This window comes from Toxorhynchites rutilus, chromosome 2, assembly GCF_029784135.1.
Source record: "Toxorhynchites rutilus septentrionalis strain SRP chromosome 2, ASM2978413v1, whole genome shotgun sequence".
Classification (NCBI taxonomy): Eukaryota; Metazoa; Arthropoda; class Insecta; order Diptera; family Culicidae; genus Toxorhynchites; species Toxorhynchites rutilus.
In genome coordinates this window covers 279,506,463-279,522,482 of record NC_073745.1, presented here as the reverse complement: position 1 = coordinate 279,522,482, position 16,020 = coordinate 279,506,463, and the positions used below count along the sequence as shown (strand labels likewise).

Sequence of the window (16,020 nt, the reverse complement as noted above, 5' to 3'; positions counted from 1 at the left end):
TATCTTCCGGTTAGACGTAGTCCTACGTCAAAATAACTCTCCGATATTTGATTCAAAATTCTTTTGCCCTGAATTTTAATTTCTGCAAACTGATTTCTATACGTAGTTAACTATTTTAAATGACTATACTGACAAATTTGAATGTAAAATTCCTCATATCATCAGATTTTAATATTTTTGCGCACAGTCTTTGCTGATGGATACAATGGTGATTAGGGCCCGAAATCTTTAAAGTTGAAAAATGAGGACCGACTCTACTCTCAGCAGCTTTGCTTCGACTAGAACTGCTTCGGTAGTTGCAGGCAACAAAAAGTGACTTGACTAGAAAATGAATTGACTAGCGTTGACTAGCGAGAACGAACTAGTCCAGTCAGTGGTTCGCTATTCGCTACGAATTCGCTATAAACAAATTTCGATGAATAAACTAACCAATGGCGTTTTATTTACAATTTCCGGACCCTCTTCTGAAATCTGCTCTTTAAGCGCATGCTCCGCCAGTACACAGCCGGCAAAGTAGATATTTCAGCTGGAGTATTACAAAACAGTTGACAGTGGCAGAAGTGGCCCCGAGTGAATTGAATTGATGGAATTAACTAAAAACAAATAAACCAATGGATAACACATACCGATTAAAATTGCTACTCGACCGGAGAACAACGTTTGGCTGAGCATGATTAGATTTTCACTGTACAAGTTAATAGTGCTGTTATGTTTATGTTTCGGTTTTTACTACATAGCTCGCTGGCAGATCGCTTTACATAATAACAATGGTGCTCATATGCAGAAGTTGTTGCATACTTGTAACGTCTCGGAGGTTTACCGAGCGGAATTGGAACAGCTGTTCGAGACGTAATGACTGAACTGCTGATAAAGACAGTGGAAAAACCATCATTCTCATAATTAAACCCTCATTACAGTATCCATCAAATCCTGGACAAGCAAGGTATCACTCATATTCTTTGCTACGGGACGCTATGGGGTCAAATTCGGATGACCAAAATGCTGCCCTGGCGCAGAAAGGCTGAGTTTTGCGTATTCAACGAGGAACTTATGGCTCGCGAGGAAGCACGCTTCTTGCGCTATTTCTACAGCAACAATTTGAAGATCTACTACATCCACTCAGAAGGAGTGTATCGCATCTTTTCGAGTAAACCGGAGCTGTCGCCCTACGTTGAGTTGATTGTCTTCCAACGTGATGACTCGGTAGAACTTCATTGATTTTTTAATCTTCTAACAATACTTATTTGCCATGATTTGACAGCAATCGATGTACAAAAGGGTTGGTTGGAAGCGAAGACTACTTCCACCGCATTGCGACTGGACCCCATCGCTGGATTGCTTCCCGATACATCTGCTGGAGGCTTCATTACCGCGGCGGAAGCTGGGGTCACATTTCTACAGTGTGCCAATGGGAGGAATAGAGCTCCAAAAATATCACTATACCCTGAACTGGTGGAAAGATGTTCGAGTTTTCAATTGCTGAATGCTTTCTTTGCTGGCCAATGTTTCTTTTCATGGATGATTCGTTTAAAAGAAGCGGGATGGATCATAATGTATAGCAATAATGATTACGTGTAATATACGCTCTTTATCTTTTCTGTTTTTATTACATTCTTATTTTCAATTCCGAAAAACTACCCCGTGTATTGAAATCAAAGACGTAGTCCCACGCGAAAAAAATCGTAAAAGGAACTCTTTGCGAATTGCAATTTATCTATTCAAAATATTTCTTTATTAAACCTTTTAGTACCGGCGAAAAGAACGTGCCTAAGCGAAGAATACCGGGCTGAATCGGCGAAGTTGCAGATGTTTGCGGAAATGCTCGTAACAACGAAAGTAGAAGTGATATTTACAAAATATAAAAAGCAGCATATTCGAAAATAAAGGGAGAATAAAACGATACAAATTGTGTTTCATTATTTGTTGAAAATCATAAGAATAACATGAACATAAGACATAACAAAAATCGTACAGAAGTGAATTCGGGTTGGGTTCGGCATGATTCGAATCGGTTTTCGGCACGTCGGCAAGCCCGGATGGCACATCCACACTTAAGTGCGATTCACATACAACATCCACGTCACGTTCACTTCCCGTCACGGCACGTTACGTCAGTTATTCTACCATGCAATTCTTATGAAAACATTCACATACACCGGCAACGTAACGACCCGTCAGCATACGTTCAACGAAAACGATCGGCAGGATTTGTAGAAAAGAATAATTGACGGAGAGGGACGGTTCCTTGGGTTTTTGTCTGGGCATTGTGTCTCGGCTTTTGTTTTGATTTTGGTTGTACAGAAATTTACATCCAACTCGACATTTAGCTAATTGAATAGACCTGTGATGCAACACGTTTAATTGGATATTTTTTCCTTTGATTGGACATTGTTGTAGATAATGAGTTCGGGGCTCAAATTATGGCCCCACATTGAAAGTCTGCTCAAAAACCCCTCCAATGCGACACTGAGTGGTGCCTCGGTATGTCGCATTATATGTAACTTACTGTACTTTTTGACGTAGGACTACGTCTAACCGGAAGATATAGGGGGTGAAATGAGAATCTAGGCACTGAACAAGTAGGAAAAAATGCAAGATTTGGAACGCTTATAACTCGAGCATTTCTCAATAGATCGCAAAGGTTTTTGCATCAATTGATAGAAAATATATCTACGCATCTATCATAACGAATAACATTTCATTTTTCTTGAGATAAATAATTGAATAATTGTGAAATATCAAGCATTGTCCAAATGCATTATGTGCCCATTTTTGATTGGTCCATTTTGTGCTCCTCAAATCGTACCGACCAAAACGGGCAACCAGAGCAGCAGCGAAATACAATGAAGCACGATTGGAAAGGAAAAAGAAAAAAATGAACGAAACATTGGTCGCAGTCTCACACATGCGTAATTCCCGAGCCAACCAGTCAGCTTAAAAATCCCCGCTCCGCTGCCGTAACGACCATTCTCATCCAAACCGTACACCACATCGTTTCGCATCACATCACATCAACAAACCAACACAAGCAGCCATGGTTGGATATGGCAAAGGAGGAAAAGTGAAGGGAAAGGCGTGTTGGTCTGAAGTTCCCCGCAAGGGTAGCTAGGCCGAGCGCGTTAGTACCAGTGCACCAGTCCACCTAGCCACCGTTATATAGTTTCGGCCGCCGAAATGGTCGAGTTGGGTGGCAAAATTGCTCGCGACGATAAGAAAACCGGCATTCAGAACAGACCACATTCGGTTCGGTGGACATCAAGACAACAACAGGCAGTTGTAGCGAGTGGCGAGTGGCGAGTAGCAAACGCAATCGCAAAACGGCAGCAGGTAGAAAAAGGAAAAAGTTTGTTTATACAGACTGCTTTGGTGGAAAAAACAGCTACCGTAAAACACGGCGCTTTTCAGGGCCATTAAACCTATTAAAGAAGAGTTATTAAAAGTTATTCACAATACCAATGCATTCTAAAGTGACATAATATGACATATAATATGAACTGATTTATTTTGTTTATGCTTGTTTTTGAACTTATTGGAGGTTGGGGTCTTTTAAATTGATCATTCAGTTTTCACAAACCCATGCATGGTTCCCGAATTAAAAGTGGCTTCAAATTACAACACAATGTATGCAGGATGGCATTAACGAAATTTCTCGGTAGCAAGAACTGCTTTCTTTGGTTGATAACTGATGTTGAAAATTGACTGACGTTACATCTGCATTGTATAGAAACATAACTAAGGAGCAACATGATGAGCTATGTATTTCCTGCTGCTCTGTTCTTATTTTAAAGGACTTTATTCCGAAGGTCATCCGTCCCTATATTTACTGTTGGTTTTTCAGAACGCTTATAGCTCATCTGTTTCTCGACAGATCTTAAAGTTCGTCTCCAAATCCTCAGTTCTTTTTCATTTTTATTTACATTGTTTGTGGAGACTACAAATCTTACAATTCATTCGTCTCCGAAACCACAGTTTAAGGTACGGTAATGTGAAATTTATAATAGTGAATGAGCTGAGGACCACTATGCATTCCTTATCATAGCCATCATTTTGATTTTACGATATGTTCATACGCCAAAGGATGCCCGGAGTTGAACATTCAATAAGTAAAAATATCAAGAAGCAACTATAAGATAGTGAGAAAAAATTGAGAAAGTTTGTAAAAAAACGCAAAAACACAACACCAAAAGTTCTTTTCAGAACCCCCAACATGTTTTATGAGTGAACAATAAACTAATCCATTTTTCAGTTAGATAGGTAGGTATTCACCGAGGAGAAGAAAATAAAACAATATATTTAGCAAAAGCTGTCCCCTTTATATAGTCCTACGTCACTCCGGTTATGTCCCTGACATTACCCACCCTTCTTTTTTGGTCAACATATCTCTTAGTCCCAAATTTCTGAGCTGAGAGAAACAGTCTATATTATTATTGTTCAATAAGGGTCGGACTACGGGTTTTAATCATTTAAATAATTGAATTCAATGATTTTCATTGAATTTTTCCAAATTTAGAATTGATTCTAGGCATGCTGATTCGAAAGAGGACATTGCAATTTAAAATTGTTGTAGGTGGCGACACCATCAATAACATTAAATAAATCACTCGTTTGACATTTGACGTGACGGTGCTGGTGGAAGCATTGACTTCATGTGTGAATTTGTGGAGACGTTGACGGAACGTATACGTTCTTCTCCGTAACGTTCTATGTGAATCGCATATTATTCGGCTTCAACGGGCGCATAAGGCCGATTACCGATGCCTATTGGTGTAATATGGACGCGTCTTAACATATACAGGCCCGCGGCACTATTCAGCATAAAATATAACGAAAAGTTAAATCTAATAACCATTTTTTCACTTGTTGCCGCTGGACGCACTGTTCCAAGTTTGCGTTCCACATGTTCACCCTAAAGTGCGCTACACATACAGCGTTACCGTCACCATCCCGTCAACTATTCTCTTGGACTCATTCTGCCGACGACAAAGTCGTCGGTGATTGTGTATGTCAATGATTCCATACATACTGTAATGGTGCCATTGTGCATTTTTCAGGCTTTATTAGCATTTATTTGAAGAAGAGGGTATGATTGAATGAAAAATCTCCTAAACATATGTTTTCTTCTTCTTTATTATGTTTTAATAGTCATCTAATTCAGCCTCATCAAAATAGAGTAATTTTTGATACTCCAACACAAATAACGAAATTCGTATTTTTCACTGTTATTAATCAAAAATAAGCAACTGAATATAATTCATGGAAGTATAAAAAGCTATAAAATAACATAAAAACGTATTAATCGATTGTGGTTTCATTGGAATAAGAATCAGAGCATAGCATAACTGCATGCTCGAAACAAACATATTTTGACGTAGGACTACGTCTTTCTTTTCTATTCTGGGGTGTAAGTTCAAGGTTTCAAAAACGAAAGCGTTACGCCGGAGAACGAGATTTTGAGCGTTAATAGCTCCTAAAGAACTGAACGAAATGGTGTGATAAACACTTCATTCGAAAGATGAAATGTCTACGCGTTATTTGCTTGTTCCTTTTTGATCCAAAAACTTGTTACAATAGCCTTAAAATTGCTTTCAAAACAGACTTGTGAAATCACACTAATCGGTATATAAGCGAGTGCCGCTCGGAAATTCACTCAGTTATGATGGCGCAACGGTTGAGGTACGATCGCTGGAATGAATGGATGTTTCCCTAACACAGACTTCGAAACCATGGAGCCAGAGGAAATTGGCATGGCAAATTAGATGCAAGTAGCGGCTACTTTTGTACCCATTTGCGTTTTTGCAAATTGGAATGTTTCTCTAACATAGACTTCAAAATCATGAAGCCTGGGGAAATCGACATTGCAAACTAGATGCGAGCTGCGGGTACTTTTGTATTCACTTGCGTTTCTGCAAGTCGGAATGTTTCCCTAAGAGTCCCCGCACACTGCAGACTTTTTTCAGCCGATAGTTTGGTCGGGTTGGGTTGTTAGTGCGCACACCGAGCCAACCAAACAGTCGGGTTGGTAAAGAGTGCGTACACTAGCCAACTGTCGGCCGAATATTCTCGAAAGCCTGTATTTAATTCGTGTTTGACAAAGAAGAAGAGAACGTTGAAGGAAAATCAAAAAGAGATTCAGAGAGCATTGGGTACATTCCATTCTCAGTGATTCGCATAGTACGTATATCGTAGATCGTAGATCGTAGATCGTAGATCGATGCTGGCCAGTACTGATTGAACAGACGACCGATAGTTGATCCACCGAATAGTTTGGATGCAATCGGGAAGCCTATCAAACTTTCGTATCGGCCGGTACTGAATCGGTGTTGTGTGCGCATATTCATATCGGTCCATACTGATTAAGTCGTCCAACCAATTTATCGGCCGACAAAAGTCTGCAGTCAGCGAGGGTTCTAACACAGATTTCAAAACCATGGAGCCTGAGGAAATCGGCATAGCAAATTAGATGCAGACAACGGGAACTTTTGTACTCGTTTGCATTTTTGCAAATTGGAATGTTTCCCTAACACAGATTTCAAAAACATAGAGCCTGGGGAAATTGGCATTGCAAAATAGATGCAAACTACGGATACTTTTGTACTCGCTTGCATTTTTGCAAACCGAAATGTGTTCTCACAATAAAGATTCCGAAACCAAGAAGTTGGGAAAATCGGCATTACAGATACATTCAAGTTGACAATACTTTTATACCCCCAAACATTTTTACACCCCGGAATTCGTTTTGCTATCACGGTCTACAAAAGCGGATATAAATGCAACGCTTTGGCTCGATTATTGAAGACTGCATTGGAAGATATCTCTTCATGTCGCCAACTCACTGAACTTCTACGCATAACATTTGAGGATTAGGTAAAATGTTGATAACTATTTGCTGCATAATTCATAAATTGACTTGAATTGGGATTTGTTTGCAATTTAATTCGTAAATAGTTTCATTCATTCACTAGTTTAACCAATAATTTAATCAATACACGCAAAAAAATATCTCGACGATATCGCAACCTTGCAGTTATAGCATAGGTATAACCCATCCATAGTTTTTTTTTACATTTCATACAGTTGTTGCGTGTTTTCGGGTCTTTTATCGAAGAGAAGAATGTATAACGGCCATCTAATTACCAGATTACCAGAAATTGCTAGATGATAAAGTTTCTGGAATATAAAATTTGCATATTTCTAATATTCTTTGTCTCTGTTTTCTTGGTAAACTAAGAATTAATGCCTTTTTTAGGTGGGGCATAAAAAGATTATATAAAAGGATTTCTAGGAACTTCCTTCTCTTTTTCTTGTTTTCTTGTCGATATTGTCCATTGTAAAAAAATATCCACGAAACTGTAACTGTTGAAAATTACCATAAGCTACCGATTAGTTTATAGTTTACTGTTTACAATTCTTCCGCAAGTGAAATTCCTTCACAAGTGTGTATATGTATGACCATTATATTTGGCGAATAACTATACTATAATATCAAACATTTATATTTTGCTTTTGAACGTGAATCTAGCGACGAATAGTTAATATATGGATCCGTTCAATCCAGTTACAAAAGGGACTGAAATCAAATTAGAATCGTCCGGTAATGATCTTATGCATTATATTTAATAAATATTCCACGCCACTAAAATTAATTTAAACATTTCATTCAACAATATTCTAGAATATGAAAAAGGCACTTGTCCAGAAAAGTTACTCCTATACTCGCGTCGGTGTGTCAGACCGAAAGTGTTAAAAAAGTGACACACGTCCCATTTGTACCAACACATGCGATACCGTCAACGATGACGAAAGACAAATAACGAAGCTAGAGAGAATCGCAAAGTCATAGTGTTGATATTTTCTGAGAAATGAATGAATTATTGATTTCTCGGTCTGACAGACCAATGCACGAGTATAGGAGTGTTAAAAAAAGTAGTTATGAAAAACGTGCTAAAAAGCAATTTCTTTTTCAAACGACCGCCATTTTGTGAAAAATATTCTGTTTCACTTGTCCGAAGTTCATACGATAGTGGCTTCCTTACTGATTCAAAATCTGTTCGTTTTTTTGTATAGGATAACCGTTTAGTTCTTGTTGTGTTGTTAAAAGATAGATAAACAAATATTCAGCTCACAAGTTCACAAAAATGTCCACAATTCGTGCATCTACACCAGAAAAACCCTATTAACAGATTTCTGTTTAGCAAATATCATTTTTGCGTATAAGAAACTGCTCGGTTTAACTCTTTGGTTGGCTTGTCATGGCCAATTGATGTTCAGGATCCATTAACCCTCCTGTACTCGCGCGCAAAATCATAACTCGTATACTCACAGACTGTGCGTGTCTCTGTAATATTGTTGTTTTGCATTTTTAGGCGTTATTGGTATTTATTCAAAGAAAAAGATATAATTGAATGAATAAACTTCATAAAATATTTTTTCCTTAACTTCATTCAGCTTTAATAATTAATTCACAAACATTTAATTCAGTAGTCTCATTGATTCTCGATCTGTCAGACCGTATGCGCAAGTATAGCAGAGTTAAGTGTTTCTGCCAAGTATTTATTGTGTTTGAGTTGCGTCTGTATTTTCTTGTCTTTAACTCATATCGAGCCAAGTGTACGAAAAATCGAACAATAACTTAGATAATTTTTCATGGCTTTGGAAATGAACCATATGGTTATGTTTTGCACCAAATGATAGCATAATTGCCACTTACCTTCAATTTAATTTAATTTTGTCTTACTTTATTGGGCAAAACATTTGGTTTAATGCAAGTGTGTGCGGAAAGTAAACAACATAACATAACCTTTGTTAGAATAAAATACAAGAATATGGGCCTGATCATGAACGTTACTTCACGGTGAAAGCTGAATGATTTGTATGCAAGGTTATATGCACTTCATTTCGTTTTCACCGTGAAGTGACGCTCGTGATCAGGCCCTATGTAAAGTATTCTACAGTATTACTATGATAAAAGAACACACATTGCTATGTAGGGTAAAAAACATTGGATTGAACCTTCTACAAAAGAAAAAACTATGGATGGGTTATACCTATGATATGACCGCAAGGTTGACGTAGGACTGCCGTTGGCTTAGCAACCATGTGTTTTTGACGTAGGACTACGTCTTTCATTTCTGTACCGGGGTGTAAGTTCAAATTTTCGATAACGAGAGAGTGACGCTGGACTGCAAGGTTTTGAACGTTAATATCTCTTTACAGGCTGAATTGAGTGGTATAATAATCACTTCATCCGAAAGAAAAAGACGGGTGGGTAATGTCGGGGACATAACCGGAGTGACGTAGGACTATACAAAGGGGACAGCTTTTGTTAAATATATATTATAAATATATTGTTTTATTTTCTTCACCTACGTGAATACCTACCTATCTACCTGAAAAATGGATTTGTTTACTGTTTACTCTTTATGAATATGTTGATGGTTCTGAAAAGAAACTTTGGTGTTGTGTTTTTGTTATCACTCGATATTCCCATCTTGTTCGGCTAAACCTTCCTGTTTAGCGATTTGTTGTCACTCGCCACAGCTTTCACAGTTGGAAAATTTCTTCCCATCCAGCTTGTGACATATTTTACAGTAAATTACATTCAATGGCACGTCGCATTACCACCACTCAGTGCCGGATTGGAGGTAATTTTAACCTGTAATTGAACATTTGCGATGACAGTGGTACAGTGTCGACTTTCAATGTGGGGTCATAATTTGGATCTCTATGTTTACAAAAATGTCCAACTAAATAAGTCACATTACATGTCCGTCCAATTAGCTAAATGTCGAACTAATTGTAGATTACTGTACTTTAAATCTGGAAACAATTTAAGAATTGGTGAAAATTGAATAATCAGGAAAGTCCCCAACTATCAATAAGCTCAGAACAACTGCCAAATTCACATACTCATCAAATCCTGGCAAACAAATTATGAAAACATCAATTTGTGTTTTATTATTATTTTGGATAATGTTTTAGAAAGCATTGAACTTTATTTCCTAAACTCTTTTTTGGAAGGTTTAATGGCCCTGAAAAGCGCCTTGTTTTATGGAATGGTTCCAATTTAGAAAACTTAGTACTCGTGGTTTTGAAAAAAACCATTTCGAACGCCCTCGATGCCGCCTTGTTCTGGATTTGCCGCCAAAGCAGTTTGTATAAAGAACAAACTTTTTTCTCCTGCTACCTGATGCCGTTTTGCGATTGCGTTTGCCACTTGCCATTCGCTGCAACTGCCTGTTGTCTTGATGTCCGCCGAACCGAATGTGTTCTGTTCCGAATGCAGGTTTTCTTATCGTCGCGAGCAGCTTTGCCAGCTAACTCGATCACTCCGGCGGCCGAAACTATATAACGCCGGCTAGGTGGACTGGTACACAGGTACTAACGCGCTCGATCAGCTACCCTTGCGGGGAACTCCAGATCAACACGAGCGGGAACTCCAGATCAAGGTTCGAGCGGGATTTTGCCTTTCCCTTCACTTTTCCTCTTTTGCCATATCCAACCATGGCTGCTTGTGTTGGTTTGTTGATGTGAGGTGATGCGAAACGATGTGGTGTACGGTTCGGATGAGAATGATCGTTACGGCAGCGGAGCGGGGATTTTTAAGCTGACTGGCTGGCTCGAGAATTACGCATGTGTGAGACTGCGACCGATGTTTCGTTCATTTTTGACGTAGGACTACGTCTTTCATTTCTATACCGGGGTGTAAAATCAAAGTTTCGAAAACGAAAGCGTTACGCCGGAGACCGAGATTTTGAGCGTTAATAGCTCCTAAACAACTGAACGAAATGGTATGATAAACACTTCATTCGAAAGATAAAATGTCTACGCGTTATATACTTGTTACTATTTGATCCAAAAACTTGTTTCAATAGTCTTAAAATTGCTTTCAAAACAGGCTATTGAAATCACCAATCGGTATATAAGCGAGCGGCGCTCGGAAATCCACTCAGTTCTAATTGAACAGCGATTGGAGCATGTTGTCGCTGTTGCGGTGAAGCTCTTTATTTATCATGAAAGCGCGGATGAACGGTGTCACCAAGAGCCTGTTTGTGCACCCTAGGCCAGAAGGGAATCTATCAGGAGGAGAGTGATGCCACAAACGGTTCCCTGGGAAGACATCGCTACACACACATACACGCGCGGCTATTAACAGGTGGTTATCGAGTTGGCATTAACCACTGGTGGGCTTCCAGTATCGAGGAAAATGTGGAAATATCTAATCGTTACTGAAAATAATCTGCCAGTTCCTTTGGGAATTTTCAAAATATATTCATGTGAAAGAGTTTAATTGAATGTTTTCTATCCATGTAACACTGTGACCAAATACATTTGGTTTTGTGGTTTTTCAATCAATCGCAATTAACAGGATAGCTTCAGAAGATTATTCTTCCCCATCAGTAGGATATTTCCGTATCCAATATTGTATGCGCCCGCAATCGATTATTGCTCAGTCGCCGAAAGTTCCGAGCTCAGAGAGTTCATTCCCCTCTAGTTTGCCTTCCAAATTGCCATCGTAAACCACACCTTCTCTCGATTCAATCACACACAAAAAGCATACTTAAGCGATATTCTGGTGGTGAGACACATTCATTTTTCGTGAGGACATCGACAAGACAACATCGTTGCCTAACGTGCTGGAGGAGGTGGACGGCGAAGGATCGACACATACACGCGCAGAACTCTTTCCGTTAGGATGCCATTCAGCATCGGGAAAGTTCCGGAAAGATCTAATCATTGCTGGAAAATAATCTGCCAGTTCCTCTGGGAATTTTCAAAATATATTCATGTGAAAGAGTTTAATTGAATGTTTTCTATCCATGTTACACTGTGACCAAATATGTTTCAATCATGTGCTATTAACAGGTGGTTATCGAGTTGGCATTAACCACTGGTGGGCTTCCAGTATCGAGGAAAATGTGGAAATATCTAATCGTTACTGAAAATAATCTGCCAGTTCCTTTGGGAATTTTCAAAATATATTCATGTGAAAGAGTTTAATTGAATGTTTTCTATCCATGTAACACTGTGACCAAATACATTTGGTTTTCTGGTTTTTCAATCAATCGCAATTAACAGGATAGCTTCAGAAGATTATTCTTTCCCATCAGTAGGATATTTCCGTATCCAATATTGTATGCGCCCGCAATCGATTATTGCTCAGTCGCCGAAAGTTCCGAGCTCAGAGAGTTCATTCCCCTCTAGTTTGCCTTCCAAATTGCCATCGTAAACCACACCTTCTCTCGATTCAATCACACACAAAAAGCATACTTAAGCGATATTCTGGTGGTGGGACACATTCATTTTTCGTGAGGACATCGACAAGACAACATCGTTGCCTAACGTGCTGGAGGAGGTGGACGGCGAAGGATCGACACATACACGCGCAGAACTCTTTCCGTTAGGATGCCATTCAGCATCGGGAAAGTTCCGGAAAGATCTAATCATTGCTGGAAAATAATCTGCCAGTTCCTCTGGGAATTTTCAAAATATATTCATGTGAAAGAGTTTAATTGAATGTTTTCTATCCATGTAACACTGTGACCAAATATATTTCAATCATGTGCTATTAACAGGTGGTTATCGAGTTGGCATTAACCACTGGTGGGCTTCCAGTATCGAGGAAAATGTGGAAATATCTAATCGTTACTGAAAATAATCTGCCAGTTCCTTTGGGAATTTTCAAAATATATTCATGTGAAAGAGTTTAATTGAATGTTTTCTATCCATGTAACACTGTGACCAAATACATTTGGTTTTGTGGTTTTTCAATCAATCGCAATTAACAGGATAGCTTCAGAAGATTATTCTTCTCCATCTGTAGGATATTTCCGTATCCAATATTGTATGCGCCCGCAATCGATTATTGCTCAGTCGCCGAAAGTTCCGAGCTCAGAGAGTTCATTCCCCTCTAGTTTGCCTTCCAAATTGCCATCGTAAACCACACCTTCTCTCGATTCAATCACACACAAAAAGCATACTTAAGCGATATTCTGGTGGTGAGACACATTCATTTTTCGTGAGGACATCGACAAGACAACATCGTTGCCTAACGTGCTGGAGGAGGTGGACGGCGAAGGATCGACACATACACGCGCAGAACTCTTTCCGTTAGGATGCCATTCAGCATCGGGAAAGTTCCGGAAAGATCTAATCATTGCTGGAAAATAATCTGCCAGTTCCTCTGGGAATTTTCAAAATATATTCATGTGAAAGAGTTTAATTGAATGTTTTCTATCCATGTAACACTGTGACCAAATATATTTCAATCATGTGCTATTAACAGGTGGTTATCGAGTTGGCATTAACCACTGGTGGGCTTCCAGTATCGAGGAAAATGTGGAAATAACTAATCGTTACTGAAAATAATCTGCCAGTTCCTCTGGGAATTTTCAAAATATATTCATGTGAAAGAGTTTAATTGAATGTTTTCTATCCATGTAACACTGTGACCAAATATGTTTCAATCAAGTGCTATTAACAGATGGTTATCGAGTTAGCATTAACCACTGGTGGGCTTCCAGTATCGAGGAAAATGTGGAAATATCTAATCGTTACTGAAAATAATCTGCCAGTTCCTCTGGGAATTTAAAATTACATTCACGTGAAAGAGTTTATTTTAATGTTTTCTATCCATGAAACACTGTGACCAAATACATTTGGTTTTGTGATTTTTCAATCAATCGCAATTAACAGGATAGCTTCTGAAGATTATTCTTCCCCATCAGTAGGATATTTCCGTATCCAATATTGGATGCATAAAACCTTGTGGCTCCAACGTAACGCTCTCGTTTTCGAAGTTCTCCAAATATTCATTCATTCAGAATGAATTCAGATTCAACTTCAAACAAATGATCTCTAAATCAACGATAGTCCTACGTCACCCTTGCGGTTATACCATAGATATAACCCACTTCCTGTTTTTTCTTTTTCCTTTCCAATCGTGCTTCATTCTATTTCGCTGCTGCTCTGGTTGCCCGTTTTGGTCGGTACGATTTGAGGAGCACAAAATGGACCAATCAAAAATGGGCACATAGTGTATTTGGACAATGCTTGATATTTCACAATTATTCAATTATTTATCTCAAGAAAAATGAAATGTTATTCATTATGATAGATGCGTAGATATATTTCCTATCAATTGATGCAAAAACCTTTGCGATCTATTGAGAAATGCTCGAGTTATAAGCGTTCCAAATCTTGCATTTTTTCCTACTTGTTCAGTGCCTAGATTTCCATTTCACCCCCTATATCTTCCGGTTAGACGTAGTCCTACGTCAAAAATGTCAACGAGTTATATGATTGTCACTTATTGGTCCAAAAAATCGTTTCAATAGCTGAAAAATTGCTTTGAAAGCAAGCTAATGAAATCATAACAATGTAGCTCATCGATGATGATTGGTAATCGCAATATGTTCCCGAACACGGACGCAAAATCTAGGCACCTGGAGAAACCGTCATAGCGAATACATGCAAGCTGTGATTTCTTTTGCTCGCTTGCATTAATGTTTGGGAAACCATAGCGGACACATGAGTGAGTACTTTTACTCGCATCAATTTCTATTCTGCTTTCGCATGGAACAGTCATGAAGAATTGTTTGCGAGTGAATGCGTCCGAGCGAAGGAATATTCGCACCCATTTACGCATTCGACTTGGTTCCCGTGATGCAATCCAATAGCATATGTTTCTGTTCTGCTTTCGCATGGAACATTCATGAAAAATTGCCACATCACGATAAAAACGAAATGAATTTTATGCACCGTAAAATGGCGCCCTCAGTTTCTATTTTGCGCATAGAGTGAACATGAAAAATCTTGTGTTATTCTCACGAAAACAAAAATGAATCATGTATCAAACATCTTGCAGCAACCAAAAACCAGACGGGTTTTGTATACCCAAAATTATCAATAGGCTCGAGCCTAAATAAATAGATCTCTCTTGCACGATCCATATTGAGGATTGTGTTAGTCATAAATAGATAGGTCGGGTTAATCCTGAATAAACACAAACATCTTTATCGCACGATCCTTATTGAGGATCGTGTGAGTCAGTTTTATGATAAGGTCGGTCGATGCCGGGCCTAAATAAATACATCTCTCCCGCACGATCCTTGTTTGCGGATTGTGTTATTCGTAGTTCGTTTACGATAGGGCTTTTGTTTATGCTCTGGTATTACGATAGGATCGTGCTTATCTCAAGCTCGCTTAACATCAGTTTTCCATGTTTCACAAAAAACACTGCGTCCGGAATAAACATGTCCACGCTGCTGTTCACAGTTTTGTGTTTGAGTACAAACATGATTTTTTCGTACCTATGTTAGAAAATGTGACATGTTTGTATTCGTGGTATGTTTGGACATACGATGTTTAATCCCAATGTTTCACATGATGTTCGAACATGGTGTACAGTTTCTCTTGCATTTTCACCCCAATCACCGGCAGTGCGTAGAGTAGAAGAAGCGAATCGGACACCACACCACCACCACTCAAAGCGTGGTGTGTTGGTATGTTGACATGGAGAAAATGCTTTCCTATCATGACAATGGATGCTTCGTCTAAAATATTGGGCAAATTAAATAAACCTCTTTATCTGTTCTGAACAAAATAAACGTCGATTGATATCAGAGTTTTTTACAATTAATATCATTATTTAGTGCACGCATTTATATTCATGTAACATTCGCTATTATTAGCTATTTGAACAAGTACCAAAATTTAATTATTCAGCAGTGACATGTTAGGCGTGTCGCTAACCACTCGACCAAGGGAGCAACAATTTTGGCTGGATCTTTGAATACAAATGACCAATACTGCTTGTTCGCGACGATCGCGACCCGAGCTATAAAACGAGCGGAGAAGAGGAGAAGAAAGGATGATGCAATCGCATGCACACATAGCATATGTAGTGCAGTGTAAGTGTAGCTTTTAGTTTTTTCCTTCATTCAGTTTGTGATAACATCGAGAAATTAATGGTGTGTTTTAGCCGCTGAAATTTCTCTGCTGGTTCTGCTGTGTGCCGCTGAA

At 38.8% G+C, this 16,020-nt stretch overlaps 1 protein-coding gene across 1 annotated transcript; it reads left to right on the top strand.

Annotated features, from left to right (window-relative positions):
• Positions 1 to 305: 305 nt before the first annotated feature.
• LOC129769409 (uncharacterized) lies at positions 306 to 1,606 on the top strand. The gene is made up of 3 exons (XM_055771675.1): positions 306 to 849; positions 918 to 1,203; positions 1,262 to 1,606. Exons 1-3 carry the CDS (start codon positions 671 to 673, stop codon positions 1,481 to 1,483), a joined length of 687 nt encoding a protein of 228 aa, XP_055627650.1. The 5' UTR covers positions 306 to 670; the 3' UTR covers positions 1,484 to 1,606.
• The last annotated feature ends 14,414 nt before the right edge of the window (positions 1,607 to 16,020 follow it).